The 17,166-nt window shown below is 39.1% G+C and overlaps 1 protein-coding gene across 1 annotated transcript in view; it reads right to left on the bottom strand.

The window, feature by feature from the left end:
* Positions 1-9,362, bottom strand: part of LOC145781053 (uncharacterized) — a 58,153-nt gene extending 48,791 nt beyond the window's left edge. The window contains exons 1-12 of the mRNA XM_082592775.1: positions 9,255-9,362; positions 8,981-9,050; positions 8,500-8,639; positions 7,986-8,112; positions 7,616-7,776; positions 6,729-6,936; positions 6,197-6,339; positions 2,973-3,098; positions 2,356-2,470; positions 1,534-1,667; positions 828-959; positions 359-493 (exon numbers count right to left, since the gene is read on the bottom strand). Of these exons, the coding sequence (XP_082448901.1) occupies positions 359-493; positions 828-959; positions 1,534-1,667; positions 2,356-2,470; positions 2,973-3,098; positions 6,197-6,339; positions 6,729-6,936; positions 7,616-7,776; positions 7,986-8,112; positions 8,500-8,639; positions 8,981-9,050; positions 9,255-9,305 (1,542 nt within the window). The 5' untranslated portion in view covers positions 9,306-9,362. The remainder of the gene's footprint in view (positions 1-358; positions 494-827; positions 960-1,533; positions 1,668-2,355; positions 2,471-2,972; positions 3,099-6,196; positions 6,340-6,728; positions 6,937-7,615; positions 7,777-7,985; positions 8,113-8,499; positions 8,640-8,980; positions 9,051-9,254) is intronic.
* Positions 9,363-17,166: the final 7,804 nt, after the last annotated feature.

Here is a 17,166-nt window from a genome sequence, read left to right as displayed (position 1 = left end):
CGGGGCCTTTGCTTCGCCAGGGACAAAGGTAAAAAATGATAAACAAACTTTTGCTGCGCAAGAAAAAGGTGAATAATAATCATGTTTTTCTTTGCGCCCATTGCGATAACATACAGTACACTGCGATCACAGATGCGATTCAACAAACGACAGGAAGCAGTGAAGTGACGTATAGTCTTCGAGACAGCTGCTCCACTCATATTGGCTTGCCATTAAGTGTCGTGAACGTGAACTGGTCTGTTTAACCAAAGCTCTTGTAAGATGATGATCCTTGGCAAATTAAAATACCGAATTTTAATTTATTTTAAATATAACATCACTCTACATCAAATCAACGTTAACAATCTTATCTGTTCACCTTAGTAGCAATAGCTTCCATTTGTTGAAAGTTCTCTTCAATCGCTTTGTTGAGTTCGTCGCATTGCTCCTTCTGCTGGTCATAACTGAAGGTCAGTTCGTCGTGATCGCTTTGGAGCTTCGACTTCTCGTTGTTCTGTGATTGTGACGTAACAATGAGTAGCTGTGACGCAAGTTGCAGTAAGCTAACTTCATGCGACCTTCTATTGCGGGCTGGGCTGATTAAGCAAAAGATTAGCGCACCTTCTTGTTACGACACAATGCAGAAAAGTCGGCCGCAGTGACAGTGACGACAAGTTTGGGTTGGCTGCTGGTTCGATATTGCGAACAAAACGGGCAATGCAATTTCTCTTATCACGCTTGTGGTTTTATTTCTTACAAATCTCTTTAATCTTCAAAAGGTGCCAGTAAAATATATTTAGAAACCACTGTACTGTTCCAAGACGTTGGTTCAAAAGAAAATGCATCACCATTTTCTCCAAAGCTTCTTGTGCTCGTTCCACTTCATCGCGTAAGTGTCGTCGCTTCTTTTCGGAGTCTTCCAACCTCTCGCTAGCCTCTGCAAGCTCAGCTTGATAAGACACAACCTCCTCCTCCAGACTCTAGAGAGATAAAGTCGTCCGCACTATTATGAATGAAAGTAGCACCATAGCAAATGGAGTAACATGGTATGGGAATGTGCTAAGGAAGGAGGTAGTTTTCTTCAAGAAGCATTACCTTTGAAGGTGGATGGGAAGAGGAAACGGGGACGCCCATAAGAAATACGAGAAAAACAGGTGCAGAATGAGGCAGACAAAGTCGAAGAGAAGGAGAAAGATGCGATGGACAGATCGAGATGGAGAATATAAGATAAGACAATAACTGCAAGGAAAAAATCGGCCACCTCCACCAATGGGGAGCTCCAAGCACGTCTGAGAACAAGCAGATAGCTAGGTAGAATGCAAAGAATATAGATGGTGATTGAGAAGAAGCAAGGTCCATTTACAACTGGATACAAGCACCATTATCAAGAGGATATTAAAAAACAATTGACATTGTTTGGCCACGATAGGACTCGAACCTGCATCTACTGATCGCGTATCTTGTACTCACGTTCCACCAACCCAATAGCGCAAACGTTAAATTATTTCAATGAAATTGCTATTGTCTGAACACTTGAAAATTGTAAACACAAACTTTGATTTGATTCTTTGAAGCCGAATTTTCCTTCGCGCGATGCTGGGACTGACGCAATTGCTGACGTAACGTGTCGCGTTCTTCCTCCAGTTGTTCCAATTGTTTGCTGAAGGAAGCCTGGATCTCAGAGCTCACTGCAATGAAGACAAGCGCATTGATGTGACTAAATTGGAGACAAAATTAACAAAAACTTTGTACAAGGTGAGGTCTCAGGCTGCAGGCCAATGCTCTACCAACTCAGCCAAGAAATCTCGACTGAGTTGGAGGATCAGAAGCAATAACATGTAAAACTGATTTCGAGGATGAAAATGGACCGTTCCCTCCACTCCACTGAGAACAGACCGCAGACCACATCATCAATGACTGTACCATCTTCAAGCCACCTAACGGAGTGGAAGGTCTGCGCGTCATGGATGATGAAACTAAAAACTGGCTGCTCTCTAGCAGCCTTCCAGTGTAGTCCGGGAACATCGTGAATCTGGGGTGGTAAAAGGATAGACCCTCGGCCCCAGAAGCTCAGACGACGACGAGACATAAGTTAAACATTTCTAATCTGTATGAGTAAAACATACAGAAGCCTCAAAAAACAAAATTGTTTTCATCATTTATTGCAAAACGAATGGAATCACTCGATTTGTAGCAATGATGATAAAAACAGTTCAATTTTCGAAACATTGTTAAAATGATTTTAGTTTTTGCTTTTCGGGCTCTATATTTCTGAGATTAACCAAACAATCCGACAATTTTACTCTTAAAGTCTGTATTCCAGGTTGAGAATATCCTATTTGTCGAGAGTATCTATATCATTTAGCAGCAACATACCAGTGTCTGACATTTCCAACTTCTGCTCCATCTCCTCAGCCATCGCTCTTTCCTCTTGCAGTTTAGTCTCATATTCATCCACCGTTCCAACTAACTGCTGGTTCAACTGAATCACCTGTCATAGCGAGTGTAGTGTGAAAGCGTCACCTCGACAGCATGAAGACAATGACAATGCTCTCAGCCGCGGTATGCGATGATGCCAACCGCAATGGCTTCAAAGTAGTCACAAAATTGAAGAATAAAATGGAAACACTAAGGGAGAAAAGTAAACTTTCACAAAAAAACTTTCAAAATTTTTAGACCAAGTTATTGTACAGTGCAGAGCTGTGTTGATTGACAAATCCAAAAGTTACAAAACTGCATCGTGATTTAGAAACCAAAATAAAGTTTGTTTAATTTAGTCAGTTTAACCACGTCAAATGCAACTTAAAATTTTATTGAAATTTAAAAGGCCGTCGATCATGCATGCGTTGTTCACACATAGAAGAAAAAGATCTGCTTTGCGATGTCAAGTACAAACACACAAATCTAACAGAAATAATATTCCGGTAACGATTTCTCAATCGTAGGATAAATATTCTCTCAATCAAACAATTTTATAAAGTTGCTACTGAGACCTCTTTATCGTGATCTTTCTTCAGCTTTTCAATGTCCCTGTACGCGGTTTCCAGCTGGGATTGCATCTGAGCCGCTTGCTCCCGGTAGGCACGAAGATCTTCAGGATCATATCCTCCTGCGGAAGTCTGTTCATCCATCTGGAAGAAATTTATTTCTCAGCAATGTTTACTGATTTTCAACTAATAATTTCAACATCTGGACATCAGCAAAACGATTAATAAACAAATCCTGGAACAAAACATAAAACGTTCAAAATACACATAAACCGACCCTGCTCATAACATCTTGGGATAACATCCGTCTACAGTACAGGGATCGTCTTCATCATTTTAGGGTAGAAAAGCATTTGGGTGGAACATTAAAATAGTTTAATCAATATTAATTATGAAGAAAATGGGCTTATTTATCCTAACTCGCTCTATTGATACGCAACCGACTTGCAGCAAATTATAAATGACCCTCTGAAGAAACAATCAAACTTGTAGCGATTCTCTTGTGAAACTGACTGAATGAAACCCGTTCGTCATACTTCTTTAACATGGGGTCGTTATTCCGCTGAGTAAATGACAATAGACAAGATGGTACCTTCCCATCATTTGCATTTGAAGCAAGATACCGAATACCTTATACCTTGAACACTGATAGGCTACTTGAAAAACCTTGATGAATCCTAACTGGCCGATGAAACGTTGGCAGATATTAACTTGCAGCTTTCTGCGACCGTCCAGTACCAACTAGGTTTATTTTATACTACACGAAGACCTCACAACATCCTTTCTGCTCTGCAATGATACCAAAGATGCAAACTATTTTCAACCAGTCCAACTGAATTGAACCTAACCACAGTTGAACAGGGGGGGTCTCATTACAACAACGGTCAAAACACAACAAAGCAATCCCTTGACAACAACAGCTACTTCTGGAAGGTATGCGCTTATGAAAAATCAAAATACTATTCGTTCTTTTGGGTGCTGGAAGTCTCGAACAATGACGAAAGAAAGATTTGTTTTCATTTTATATTCGACAACGCTGTAATAACAAATGGATCAGTTGTATGAAGATTTCATTGTGACAGAAATCACGTGTTGATATTCTCTATTGTGACCAATAAAATGAAAAACTAGCAATAAAGAATAAGTGCGTCTATGACTTAGTTGTTCAAGAAAGAATTGTTCAAAGCAACAATCGCCTTCTCTGTGGAGTATGACCGGCATAATCCACTTCACAACGTTAAGGATTCAACATGAAGCCACTTTGTTCATTTCAATGATGTACATTGTGATAGAAAACTTTTGTACAAAAATGTACTAGCAACAAAGATAGAGGTTAAAGGTTAGCACAATATTTTGAGGGATTTTTTACCACCGGTGTGATCCGTATATTGGTATTTAAAACTATATCATATATATTAAGTTATGATTCCAAAACATGACTTCATACTCTTTGAACGTTTTATAAACCTAGCTCATTGACAAAAATTATCATTAGGTATTGTCCTTAGAAAAAAATAGCATTACGAAGAGTTACATGCAATATTCCGCTGCATTAACAGTGTAACACAAACTTCACTCCAAATACTGCTACAAGTGCAAACAATCTTGTGCTTTATGTAACTTTTCAATGTGCTACCACAATATTTATTTAGAAAAACCAAGTTCCACCAAAGATACATTGATGCTCGTAACAACAACAATTAGTGAATCTCTACAAACCACAAACAATACATCATTGTATCAAACAACTTGTAATAATTGAAACCACGCAACAATTAGCGCGTAGTGAGTAACGAACGAGGACTTACAATTGGAAATCGAAGTATTGCGTCTATGCAACAACCGATAGCATCACAAAGACTATTGTCAAACGACAAATAATTCGTTCAAAAAATTATTTTATGTTTTTACAACATTCAACACCAGATGAGTTGAAACAGCAACCAGAATACGAGCACAATTTGTCGATTTTGCATCGTTTCTACATGTAGCGACGTTGAAACAATGTAAAAGGACAATTGCTAATCGGCAGTGGACTACTGTGGAAGATATCGGTCGGTGCAAGATTCAAATCAAATCTTTTTGTTTATTCAAGGACCGACTCTAGCGTAGTGAAACCCAATCAGGCGTGACAAACGATCGGCCATTGATCAACAAAAACCGGTAAGTTTAAACCCGATCGGACAACCAACGGTAAATCAAGATGGGACAAAAGCGTGCGATTCACACGAACTAGAGCGTCATTGAAACGTCATAATCGTGGAACTCGTAGAAAAGATCATCAAGCAGCTACAACCAACGAACAAAGTTAACATAGTTTAAAAACCTATTCAATTGATGAAGTTTTGGCGTAAAGTGTCTGTTACACTTGTAGGTATTGCAGAATAGCCACAGAAACCCATGAATGTAAAGGAATTCAACAGAGGTCTTAACCGGGGTAGAGCTATATGTATCGTACAAGTGACAAACCACTGTGTAGGTACAAAGTCCTGCTGCAATAATTACAAATTATTCAGATCCACAGCGAGGCACGACGTAATCAAGCGCACGTGACTCGGTGCAATGCACTAACACTAAGACAATAACTATAACGCAAAACTAACGTTATTAAACTGTATCGGTTTTTCAACGCAACTATCCTGCTTGATCTTTCCGGTTAAAAACCAAACAACATGATCATGATTTTCTCGAGGCAAGCGATCGCCAAAAACTAATATTAATGTCTCTAAGCTACTTGCTCATATACCAACCTAGGGTACGTAATAAACTGGGTGGGCGTAATTGCTGAAGTAAAGGCGGCCGAGAGAAAGGAACTGGCCACCCTACTCTCGTTAGTACCGATGGCTTAGTATAATGAGAACCTTATCTTTTCATCCCCCGATGCTTGGGTTCAAGTATGGGACTCACCTTTACCTAAGCCACTTTTGATAAAGGTAAGACTAATTTGAGTATACAGTATACACTGTACTGTTTGGTGCTGAGTCATATGGGATATTTCCAACCACTTTTTGCTTGTTATTGTCCTGTCATCGACCATGGTCTACTACAACAGTAATTGTGAGATGACTCCATGCAATGAAGCGGGTAAATTAAAAGAGTTTGTAAGGAATCGGGGAAGTATAAATCATAAAGTGACCGAATGCTGGAGCCAACCGAAAGATGAAAACGCAGTAAAACATCATCAAAGTTCGTGGGCAACTTGGAAGAACAAGATAGGTTTTCAATATGACATGATTATTACGAACCAGATGTTGCATCTTCATGTCTTCCAGCTCTCTCTTCAGGGAGTTCATCTCATCCTGAAACTGTTCCTCTTGCTCTGCTCTAAACTGTTTCTCCTTCTTCAGTTCATCTTGTAAGGTCTTCATGGCTCCTGGGAAAAAAACATTTAACCATTGTTTGCATACCTAACAACATACATCAACATCACACTCAGCCTAACGCAACGCAAACAGTTTAAATGCAACCATAAAGATGCAGAAGAGTCCATTATTAACTCTAAAGCTCATTAAAAAGTTTTAGCATACTAGAGAATCGAACGCGGATCTACTGATCCAAAGCTGACTTCAACATCTCTTGGTTTGAATGAAGCGCAATGAAAAGTTTGATTAATGGATAAGATCGAAATCTTGTACTGCATACAACTTTATTAAGAAGTCGGTTTGGCTGAACCAGAAACATGTATAGTATATTGTATATGAACAGAAACGGGTCGCATGCCATTGCCATATACCGACCAACCAATCAAACTTCAAAACTAACCAGATACATTTTCCTCTGATGAAGCCGTTTGACTTTGGCTCTTGTCTAGTTCAACCTGAAGTGAGCGACACCTTTCAATCGCTTCACCAGCTTCAAGGCTCTTTTCTTCCAACTTCCTAGCCATCTGCATCATTGCCTCCTCTTGCCGAACAATAGCATTTTGGTACAAGTCAAGCTTCTGCCGGGTTTCCGTGAGTTCTGCTACAATCTAAACACAACTCAATCTTTTTATTGCATGAAAAAAACATCGTTTGCGATGGCAGGGGCATGTGGAACGTATGTTTAATGACAAAGCGTGATGGCAAAGCGTGAAAGAGGGTTTCCGTGAGTTCTGCTACAATCTAAACACAACTCAATCTTTTTATTGCATGAAAAAAACATCGTTTGCGATGGCAGGGGCATGTGGAACGTATGTTTAATGACAAAGCGTGATGGCAAAGCAAATTTCTGTCCAGGGAAAGAAAGTGGAAAGACCAAGAAAAAGGTGGCAGAAGTGGTGAGAGACGACATTAGTGCAAGAAACCTGGACAGAACCAAAGGCGACTCAAAGCATTGCAAACGAGCTGCAAAATTGTCGGACCCTGCTAGCGGGGTCAAATGCCAGGTCTCGTATACTGAAGGCACAAACGGATGATGAAAAGAAAAACATCAAATACTCAAACAACGTTTGTAAATATAGGGTTGACTCTTGACATGCTCATGATGCTGGCAACCTTCAATGTTGCAAACTGAAATATATCAGTAAAAAACTCGCACAATTAAACACCGTTTTCTCACAACGATAGAAAAAATGTTTTTGGACAATGAGCTCTTTAGTGAAAAAGAAGTCTCAAAATGTTTTGTTATGGTCAAGAGTACTATGCGTTAATTGAATTCCATATCGTCACCTGTCCTTGTTCTCCACCGGTGTCAATCACAGCGTCTGTTGTCTTGGTCAGCTGCTGCTGGAGATGACGCACGTGTTGGGCGCTTTGCATCACGCTGTCTCGCAACTCTTTGATGACAGAGTCGCGTTGTGTGATCGCTTGCTGTGCTAAAGCAGCAGCATCTAAACAGAGTCAGAAATTTCGAGTGAATGTGCTAAGTATGTAAACAAGGCTAACACCAAACAGAGCAACAAATTAATACGAGTCATCGTTTGATTAATTTAAAGAACAAACACCTGCCCAGTCAACTTCAATTAAGAAACTCTGCATAAACAAACTTGATGGAATCAGTGCAGTAAATAAAAACAATGTGAACTATAGTGTGACCTACTTTTATCATGTAAAGCTTTGTTTTCATGAGTAAGCTTCTGAAGAGCTGCTTGCTGGTCGGAGACTGTCAGCTCCAACTCCTGTATCCTCTCGATGGGAGACAATCCCAAGCTGAATCCACCTTCCTCCTGAAATTAGAAGAATGGTTACTGTATTGTTTATTTGCTTACTAACATAACAACATGTCTCAAAAAATTGACGCTAATGAACCGAACAACAGGTCAAATCGAGCAAAAAAGTAACAAATACTTGAACATTAAAGACAAGGGTACCCGGACATTTTGCCGAAAAACATTTTGCTGAATGGACATTTTGCTGAAACTCCTTTTTGGGTTATATGTATCGATATTCTCCACAGTGTGTTTCAATCTATCATTCACAACCTTAGTCCTTTTGGCAATTTGTCCATCGGCAAAACGTCTTTCGGCAAAATGTCCTTTCGGCAAAATGTCCTTTCGGCAAAATGTCCGTGCGCGAAAGACAAGACAGGAAGCCAACTGTTCTCAGAAAGTTACCTCGGTGGTTATGTCCTCCGCAGTTGTGGTTGACCTGTCAGACTCATCAGAGGGAGACAAAGCACGTACACTATTGTCATCACCCGTTTGAACAGCAATGCTGTCTCCAGCACCTATTTCTTCGGAATGTGAACCATCCCCTAAAAATAATTATATATAATAAATGTTGGTTACTACAAGACCACGTAAGGCTACAATTCTGCAAGGTAAGACATAATACAAAAAATATTGAAACTACCTTGAAGAAACCTGAAAACGTTCAGACGGTTCAGCAAGTTTTCAAACATGTGTATTTTCCGTTCAATTGCATCAAAAAAAAAACTTGTTGATATTGAAGTTTTGCAAAACTTAAAACACATCATATTTTCACCAAGTTAGAAGCTAGAAAACCCTTGTAAACAATAACAAAGTTTGGCAAATGTTTTGTTAGCTTGGCACAAATACTGTACTGTACAACGATATTGAAAGATCTAATTCTTACTTGGAGTAGAAGAAGCTGTTTCACTGTTTCTCTTCTTCTTTGAAGATTTTTTCTTGCGAAAACTAGCAAGCTGCAATAGTTTTAAAAAAAGAATACAACCATTAGAAATAAAAACTTTCAAGTTCTACAATGTACCGTAGCCTAAATTCTTCTCAACCATTTGCAGACATGTATGATCAATTTATCATTGTATTTCATGCATCCATGACACAAATAATTAGCATATATATACATCGGTAATACCGATATATTTAAAGAAACTGATTTAGCTCACCTTTGCTTTTCCAGCTTCCACTTTTTTCTTGCGTTCATCTTCTTCATCCATTGAAAATATGTTAATTAAATAGAAACTACAACAGAATCACATGTATAATTGTATATATATCAAATACCACATACCCTATTGGATCAACTGTCATACTATAAAAAATTATATTATATTATTTAAAAAGAAAATGATTAAGACACAGAAGTATGCAAAAGCAATGTGAAAATTACACACAATAAACCAGTGGTTCTCAACCGGGGGTCCGCGGACCCCTTGGGGTCCGCGAAGCGATTTTAGGGGGTCCGTGAAAATTTCCGAGTTTGCAACATGATTGATAATAATTTACGAAATTTAAAAATTGGTTGTGCTTTATTTGTGTATTAAACGTGATTCTCAAACTGTACATCGCAACGCATTGGTGCGTCGTTTGAAATTTCAAATGGCATCGTACAAAGGTTTAGTTTCCTAACTAAAAAAAATCATACAAATGAATTACATTTTTAATAAGGCTATGTTCAATTTAATTCTTTTGAGACAGCGGATTGTTGATCAATGCTTAACTTGGAAATACAAACGTCAGTCAGCAGGCTATCACCACTGACAGTTTTGCCATGATTGTGATTACCACGAAGTATTGATTACAAATGAAACAAGGGAGAAATTCTTTGTAATGGTCGCAAAAATTCTACTACTTTTTGATAAAATTATAGAAAAACATTAAATCAGCATATATCTTACTGCATTTTGATCATGTGTGCCGACATATAACCCATAACATAATTTCATCAATGTCATCAATCGTCATAAGTGCGTCACGAGTTAAGCAAATTTTTCTTAGAGGTGTAAAACTTGGAAACATTGGATTCTATTAGGAGACGCGATACAGGATACCAAATTTTCAGATAAATATTGTTTAGGGGTCCACGACCACTTCGAAGGTACCAAAAGGGGTCCGCCAAGACAAAAAGGTTGAGAACCACTGCAATAAACCATACATTGCAGTAATTCTTAAATATAATATTTAAGTTTAATCTTCTTGGGTGCTAAACAATTTTGTCATATTTGTTACTGAAATTGTGTCACTTTTGAAACTGTATAAAATAAATATTTTCAATTCATTATCGTTTTATTTTTCAAATCAGGTCCAAACATGCAGAGAATGAAATAATAAACATGTGACCTTCGCACCACTAAAAGTCCTCAACAACAGATATTCAGACAAACCACTTTCATCAGTCAAACCAGATCAAAACTGATAACTTCCTTGAATTAGGTTAGAATTCTGCCAACCAGACAATCTTATTACAAACAGAAATGTATTTTTTGCCAAGAAAACATTATTGCAAAGAGATAATAATGGTCACTCAACTAATTGTACAATTGTTCAACTTGTGGGGTTTTTTTTTGTAGAAAAAGACATGATGCAACAATTGCTAAATAAATACAAACCAGAATCATGCATTGAAGGAAGTGTAAAGTTAAAACGTCAATAAATCAATTTCTGGTAAACAAAAAAAAATAATAATTCAGAAATAATAAATTAAACATTGTAATGAGATATGGTAATTCATTACCTGTAAAATATCAAAAAATGGTTTTCATCAAATGAAATGCCAAGCGACGATGAGTTTCAAACTCGTCATATGCACTGCAGGGAAACTTTACCTTTGACCAGGAACTAGTGAGTCTCCTACATCCCAGCACATGACAGTTGAGCAAGCAACAACTGAGCTAGCAATACTTCAGCAAGTGGCTGAAATTGGTAGCCTAAATGATGAACCTAAGCAAGTAAAAACTTAGCAAGCCGATACTTGACATGCAACAAGTCAGCAAACTCAGTTTAACAAGCAATGACCAAGCAAGGCTGATGCTTGATGAAAATTTCATTTGCTGACTTGGGCAGTAGCTGAAATGTGCTTGGACAGAGAAAGATTTTTGACGATTTAACCGTGGTAGTTTTGCATACTTATTGAGGCTTTGGACCACTGATAAAGGCCAAGAAAAGTCGAGCACTTATACAACTGAATTTTCAAAGCAGACATCTTAAAAAAGCATTACGATGGGCCAACCAAGTTACTAGGTCATCAATGTGATTTCATTTCCATTGCCGCAAAAGCTACACGTATGTCTGCTGATAACTGTACATCAAGCCAAACTACCAAGAATGACTAATCAAGGCTTTGTCAGTCCGAGGATAAATATTCAAAACCAACCAATCAACCAAGGGTGGCCTGCAAGACAGCTTAATAACCTCGAATGGTATGATTGATAAATCATCCTTCCAGAAGAATGTTGAATTTTTAACAGTTTCTACAACGTTAGACATTCCGAAACTTGCAGGTTCGGAGACTAACAATTCCTAAAAAGGGAAGATATTAACAAAGCAGAACTTGTCAAATTGATGCATCAACTTAACAACAATCTTTCAAGCGTTTTTCAAGAAGAACACGTTATCAAAATTCAGAACGTAAACGTACCCACTCATAACACCGGACAGTTAAAGCTGTGTTTTTTCTTCCTCAAGTAAACAAAGCCTTTGCACAAAACTTGCTGTCTTATCAAAGAACCAAAAACTGGACTGAAATTAACCAAACAATAAAGAACTTGCATCTGGATTAAGCTGGTCTGCTCAGAAGTCTAACACTAACAATGAAAGCTGAATTGGTGACTTAATAAGGCCTATCGCTTCCTTTTTGTTGTTGACATGTAAAATCCCGATGTACTTCTAGTGAAACTTTACTATGGGCCAACCATGTGAGAAAACTGAACTGTTGATTGGTGAGGCCAAGCTTTTATTAGATAGCCTTGGAGTAGAAGGCTAACTGTGAAGACTCGGTTAGAAAAACCTTGGCGGTTCAAAAATTAACGTTGAGATAAGTTGGCCTGCTGGCTAATAAAGGGTAAGATGCCGCTAATGATATCAAAAAGCAGTCAACCAGCGTTTCTGCGGGCTTCTTGGATACCTGCTGACCTGATTTATTTTGAATCACTGGCTTTGTTTGCGCCGATTTTTTCAGGCAAATAAACCAGAATCAGCAAAGCACTCAAGCATGACTAAAAATGTTATTGTCGTCAGTTTGCTTTTTTATTTTTATCAAAGCAAAAACAACACATGCAAAATTAACATTGGGCAGTGACGTTCGGTGGCTTAAACCGTTGGGAAAGCAACTTGTAAATATGCTGCAGCAAGGTAGTAGGCCTAGGCACGAAGGGCGTACCCGTCGGGCGAAGCCCGAAGGCGTGTTGCCGAAGGCAACACTTCCAGCGGGGGGTCTGGGGGGCCTCCCCCAGAAATTTTTGAAAAACACTTCCAATTTGGTGCGCTCTGAGAGCATTTTCAAAACAAATCAAACATAAAAATCTGTCAAATTGTGCTTTGCCTATGTCGTGATCATACATCCATTTAATGTTTAGAAGTCATGAACAATCTTAATTTTAACGTTGCAGGACCAAAATCCAGTGTTAGACATGGAATAATAGTTGTCTAAATATTTAATTCATCATGAATGTTCATTCTCAGATATTCAGTTAGGCCTACACTACAAAAACTAACACTTAGGCCTAAACATTACAAGCGCAAGCAATTTGTACAAAAAGCTGGATAAGTTTGCCTCCTGCGTATAGAAGCTTAACAAACTAAATATTGCAGCCGCACCTGAACGTTCATTGGCGAAGTAACGTTACATCAACGCTGTAAAAAGGGCAAAGGCATGACTATGAAAGCTAGTAGGCTAAAGTACAGTACATGGCGAGGAGACATCAAAAAACAGCAACAATTATTTCGGCATTATGATGCTTGTGCTTTGTACCGTGACGAGCACCATTCTGACGAGTTAGTCTAGCCGCTCTAGCGAATGTATGCATTGACGTCACTGGGAAAGCAAGACTCACCTGGTCTCACCATAACACATCTGATTGGCTAAGCAGCTGGTGACGTTTTGCAAAACGAGTGATGATTGGATAAAACGAAGGCGTTTTTTGACATTTTTGAATCTGGGTAAGCAACTTTGATAGTTGCTTACCTAGAGCCTCAGTGATTGTTTCTGACAGAAGCGTTTGCGTTAATTGGCATTTATAGGCAAGACATGCGGTTTGGTGAGGATTTAGACTACTCACAAGCGTTACGAGTAATTCTAGTCACGAATACAGTAATTTTCAAGTTAAAATAGACATGATAAAAATAATAAGAAGTTAAACCTAGAATTCAGTCATTATAGCCTACTTTGCATAGTTTTCGCTCAGGTAAGCACTGCTTTCCTTGCTTTCCCTCACCGATCGTCACTGACATTGGGCAACAAAAATGTAGATTCAAAACCAAACAACTTGACACGATTGTCACACCTTCTGAACAACTTAAGTTTTCCGAAATCCGTTGTGTAGTGATCCATTAGCTCAGTTGGTTAGCTCGTGTGACTTCGTGAACGAATAAGCTTCAAGATTAAGCGGCGCTGCTTCGACTCTCGGGGTGTGCGCTTGAGCAACGCACGTTAAGGACTGCTCTCCATTCAGCGCAATCTAATAAATGGAAAAATTTCCCGTCAACAAGACTTCAACAGTCGGAAACTTCACTCTGTCAATCTCGGTGACCGGGCCTGCGTCAGTGATTCAAAGCTTCTACAGTCTACAAGTATGCTAAACTGCCAGGATTAAACTCTACAAAAAGCTTTCCCAGTCCGAGGATAAATCATTACTGTATTATAATGAGAATAGCCTAAAATAGGGTACCGGGGTACAGTAATAAAATCTCTGATACTTTTCATGACACCAATGGAGTAAAGTTGAATTTTCCAGCGTAGGCTATTTAATAATCTATTTATTTTGTCCCATGATAAGCCTACTCAATCTACTCTGTGCACGTTGTTATGTTCCTTTTCAATCACTTATAACTAATTTTATCTACAAATACAACAAAATAGGCTATAACTCATTGTTTCGAAGCATCCGGCTGGTCACAGCGGTAAACCATAATCTCTTCGTGGGAAAATTTTAACATAAAGTTCCCGAATCCGTTCGTCTGTATATAATGACCGAAGAAACACACACTTGAACTTCTTTTCAAACAGTGTATTTCTGTAAAATTAGCCCGCGGCTATCGAAATGGGGTGCAACGCGATACACCTCTAAAACTGTCACTACGATACAGATTACTTGGATAAAAGACGGAGAATTTGTCCAGCTAGCAAGCACCAAATAAACCAGTTAAATGTGCGACCGACTTTCAACAAACAACTTCGAGAATGAATCAGAAAAATTTGTGATAACTCAAAGGCACGAGAGCAGTTCGTGTGACGCAATATTTCATGTTTAAACCGGTTTCAACTGAAACAGGTTTAAACAGGTTTGACACAAGTCTTGCGATCGATGGTGCAATTTTGGCTCATGTTTTAGGAATTTCCATGACGTAATATTCAGTAGACTTGAACGGTTTTTATATGACGTTTGACCAGGCGAACAACCGTCTGGAACATAGCGGCCCCTAGTTATGACAGTCTGACATGGCATAACTAAAAAAGAATTGACGACAATTGTGAGCCAATGAATAAAAACACATGATACACAAATTGTTTGAATCACTCACGTTTAAGTTAATACGCAAATACAAAGGGCATGCAAAGAATGAACAACAATAAGAATAAATACGACGATACATGAAATTGGTACCATAGGTATTAGGTACACGCAAAAAATGACGCTATATACAATGGTTGCGATAATAACCGACTGTTCTGGGCTCAGACAAGGGTCGGCCACCGCAGACAAAACCAGGCTCAAACCCTAACACTTAGGTGTTCTTTACGGGGGCGAGGCACGAAATATCCCTCAACACATAGTCTACTTTCACTTTCCCCGTACTCTCATCATAGTTGCAGACGGCAACTTTAGCTCTACGAACCACAGGCTTCCCTTTCCTAATTTGTGGAACTACCTCATGCACCCTCCCAAGTTGATACTTCCCACGTTTACCAATGTCCTGGAGAGAACCTACCACTACAAGTTGACCAGGCTCCAAATTCTCGGCCATTTTTAGCCATTTTTTCCGGCCCAGAAGACCTGGCAAGTAAAAATCGATCCATTTACTCCAAAACTGCTGAGAAAGTGACAAATTGAACCGATAATCCCTTCTTAATTGGTCACGATCATGTGGTTGCCCAACAGCACAGTATGGGTCTAAGTATGGGGTCAAAAGTGAGGCAGGGGTGATGACAGTAAAATCCCTAGGGTCGTCACTCAAAGGTACCAAAGGGCGTTCGTTCACGATCCGAACGGCACTGCCTGTGTACGTAAGCAGTTCAATAAAATTGGGCTTACGAATTGAAGAGTCCAAAATGTGAAAAAATGCAATTTTAAATTGTTTAACCATTGCCTCCCAGGCGCCACCTTGCGCCGGAGCATACGGAGGTATAAATTCCCAGTTTATCTCTCTCTGTCTCAGGGCGTTGTGAAATTCAGCTGATTCTATCAACTCGGGTAACTTTATTTGAAAGAAGCATTTAGTCACATCAGCCATGAGACCAAATCTACCAAGCCGAAATCTAGCCAAGACATCTACCAGAGGGTTTAACAAGTCAGGACCCGAAAACATTACATCATTAACACAAGTTCCTCGAAATTCAGACTTGCCATCGTAAACAATGCGTTTTTTTAATTGTGACGTAACAAAGTATGGTAAATACCATTCAAATCCCTTGACATTTCCTGCTTCACCAGTACGCTCAATATAGCCATTTGATTTAAGATCTTTCATGGTGTCAGTAAGGAAATCACGAAGTTCAGGTTGTTTTAAAGCTTTCTTTCTTAAAGCAGCAGCTCTATCTGACGCCAACACAAAATTGTTAGGTAGATCAATATCTTCCTTCAACGGAACAGGTATCTCAAATCGACCATCTTTCAACTCAATATTCGGTTCGACAAGTTCTCTAGCCAAATTATCATTGCGAGACAATTCACAGGTTTCATTTTGCAACGTCAAATCCTGAATGACTTTATTCAGGTCTGCTATTTCCATATCACGAGACTCAATTTTACGCTAAAAGCCAGAGATGACATCCGACTCTGAAGACGTCTGCACTCTGCACACTTTAGCAACGCTTTCATCTAAGGGTGACTTACCACCACAAGCCAACCAGCCGAGAGGAGTGAGCAAAGCATGTGGTTCACTACGATTTTCACCAACACGCTCTTTTTTTGCACACATCAAATAAGCGTTGTCGTTGCCAATCAGTACATCTACAGTACTACAATCATTCAAATGAAACATATTCACGTCATGAAAATGACGGAAACCATTTAAATCTTGTTTATGCGGTAAAGTTTTAACATCATCAGCCCAAGCTGGGTTAACCACCGAGGTTATATCACAAAACAGTTCATCTGTCTCTAACGACTGGATGTTGAGTTTAACAAGGTCAGCACAAGTAGCTTTCTGACCAGCCAGGGTATCCATTTTAAACGACGCTTTATCGTACGGTTTAAGATCAAGTTCACACACCAAATCACTCGAAACAAACGTCAACTGCGAACCAGGATCATGCTGACAATACACCAACTTCGATTTGCCAGTCATTGGATTCAAAACACGAGCAGCAGTAACGCGGTTAAAGGCTGCTTTAACATTTCCAATCTTAACATTACGCACAGGAACTCTGGCACGAGCATCATCTTTCCCAACCGAATCCAGAGAATCACGTGACGTCACATAAAAATCATGCAGAAGAAAATAGTGTTTCCTATCGTTGTTAGGCCCACACTTACGACAGTTATTTGCATGAACGCAATCCCTAACCATATGCTGGCGCAAACAATTCAAGCATTTGCCAGCTTTCACAATGACATCTCTCCGATCTTTAGGTGTCAAGCGCAAAAATTCTTTACAATTAGACAAAAAATGATATTCAACTTGACCACGTGACGAACAACA

Source organism: Aplidium turbinatum, chromosome 12, assembly GCF_918807975.1.
Source record: "Aplidium turbinatum chromosome 12, kaAplTurb1.1, whole genome shotgun sequence".
In the NCBI taxonomy this organism is placed as follows: Eukaryota; Metazoa; Chordata; class Ascidiacea; order Aplousobranchia; family Polyclinidae; genus Aplidium; species Aplidium turbinatum.
Note: the sequence above shows the minus strand (reverse complement) of the source record. Positions and strands in the feature narration are given on the sequence as shown.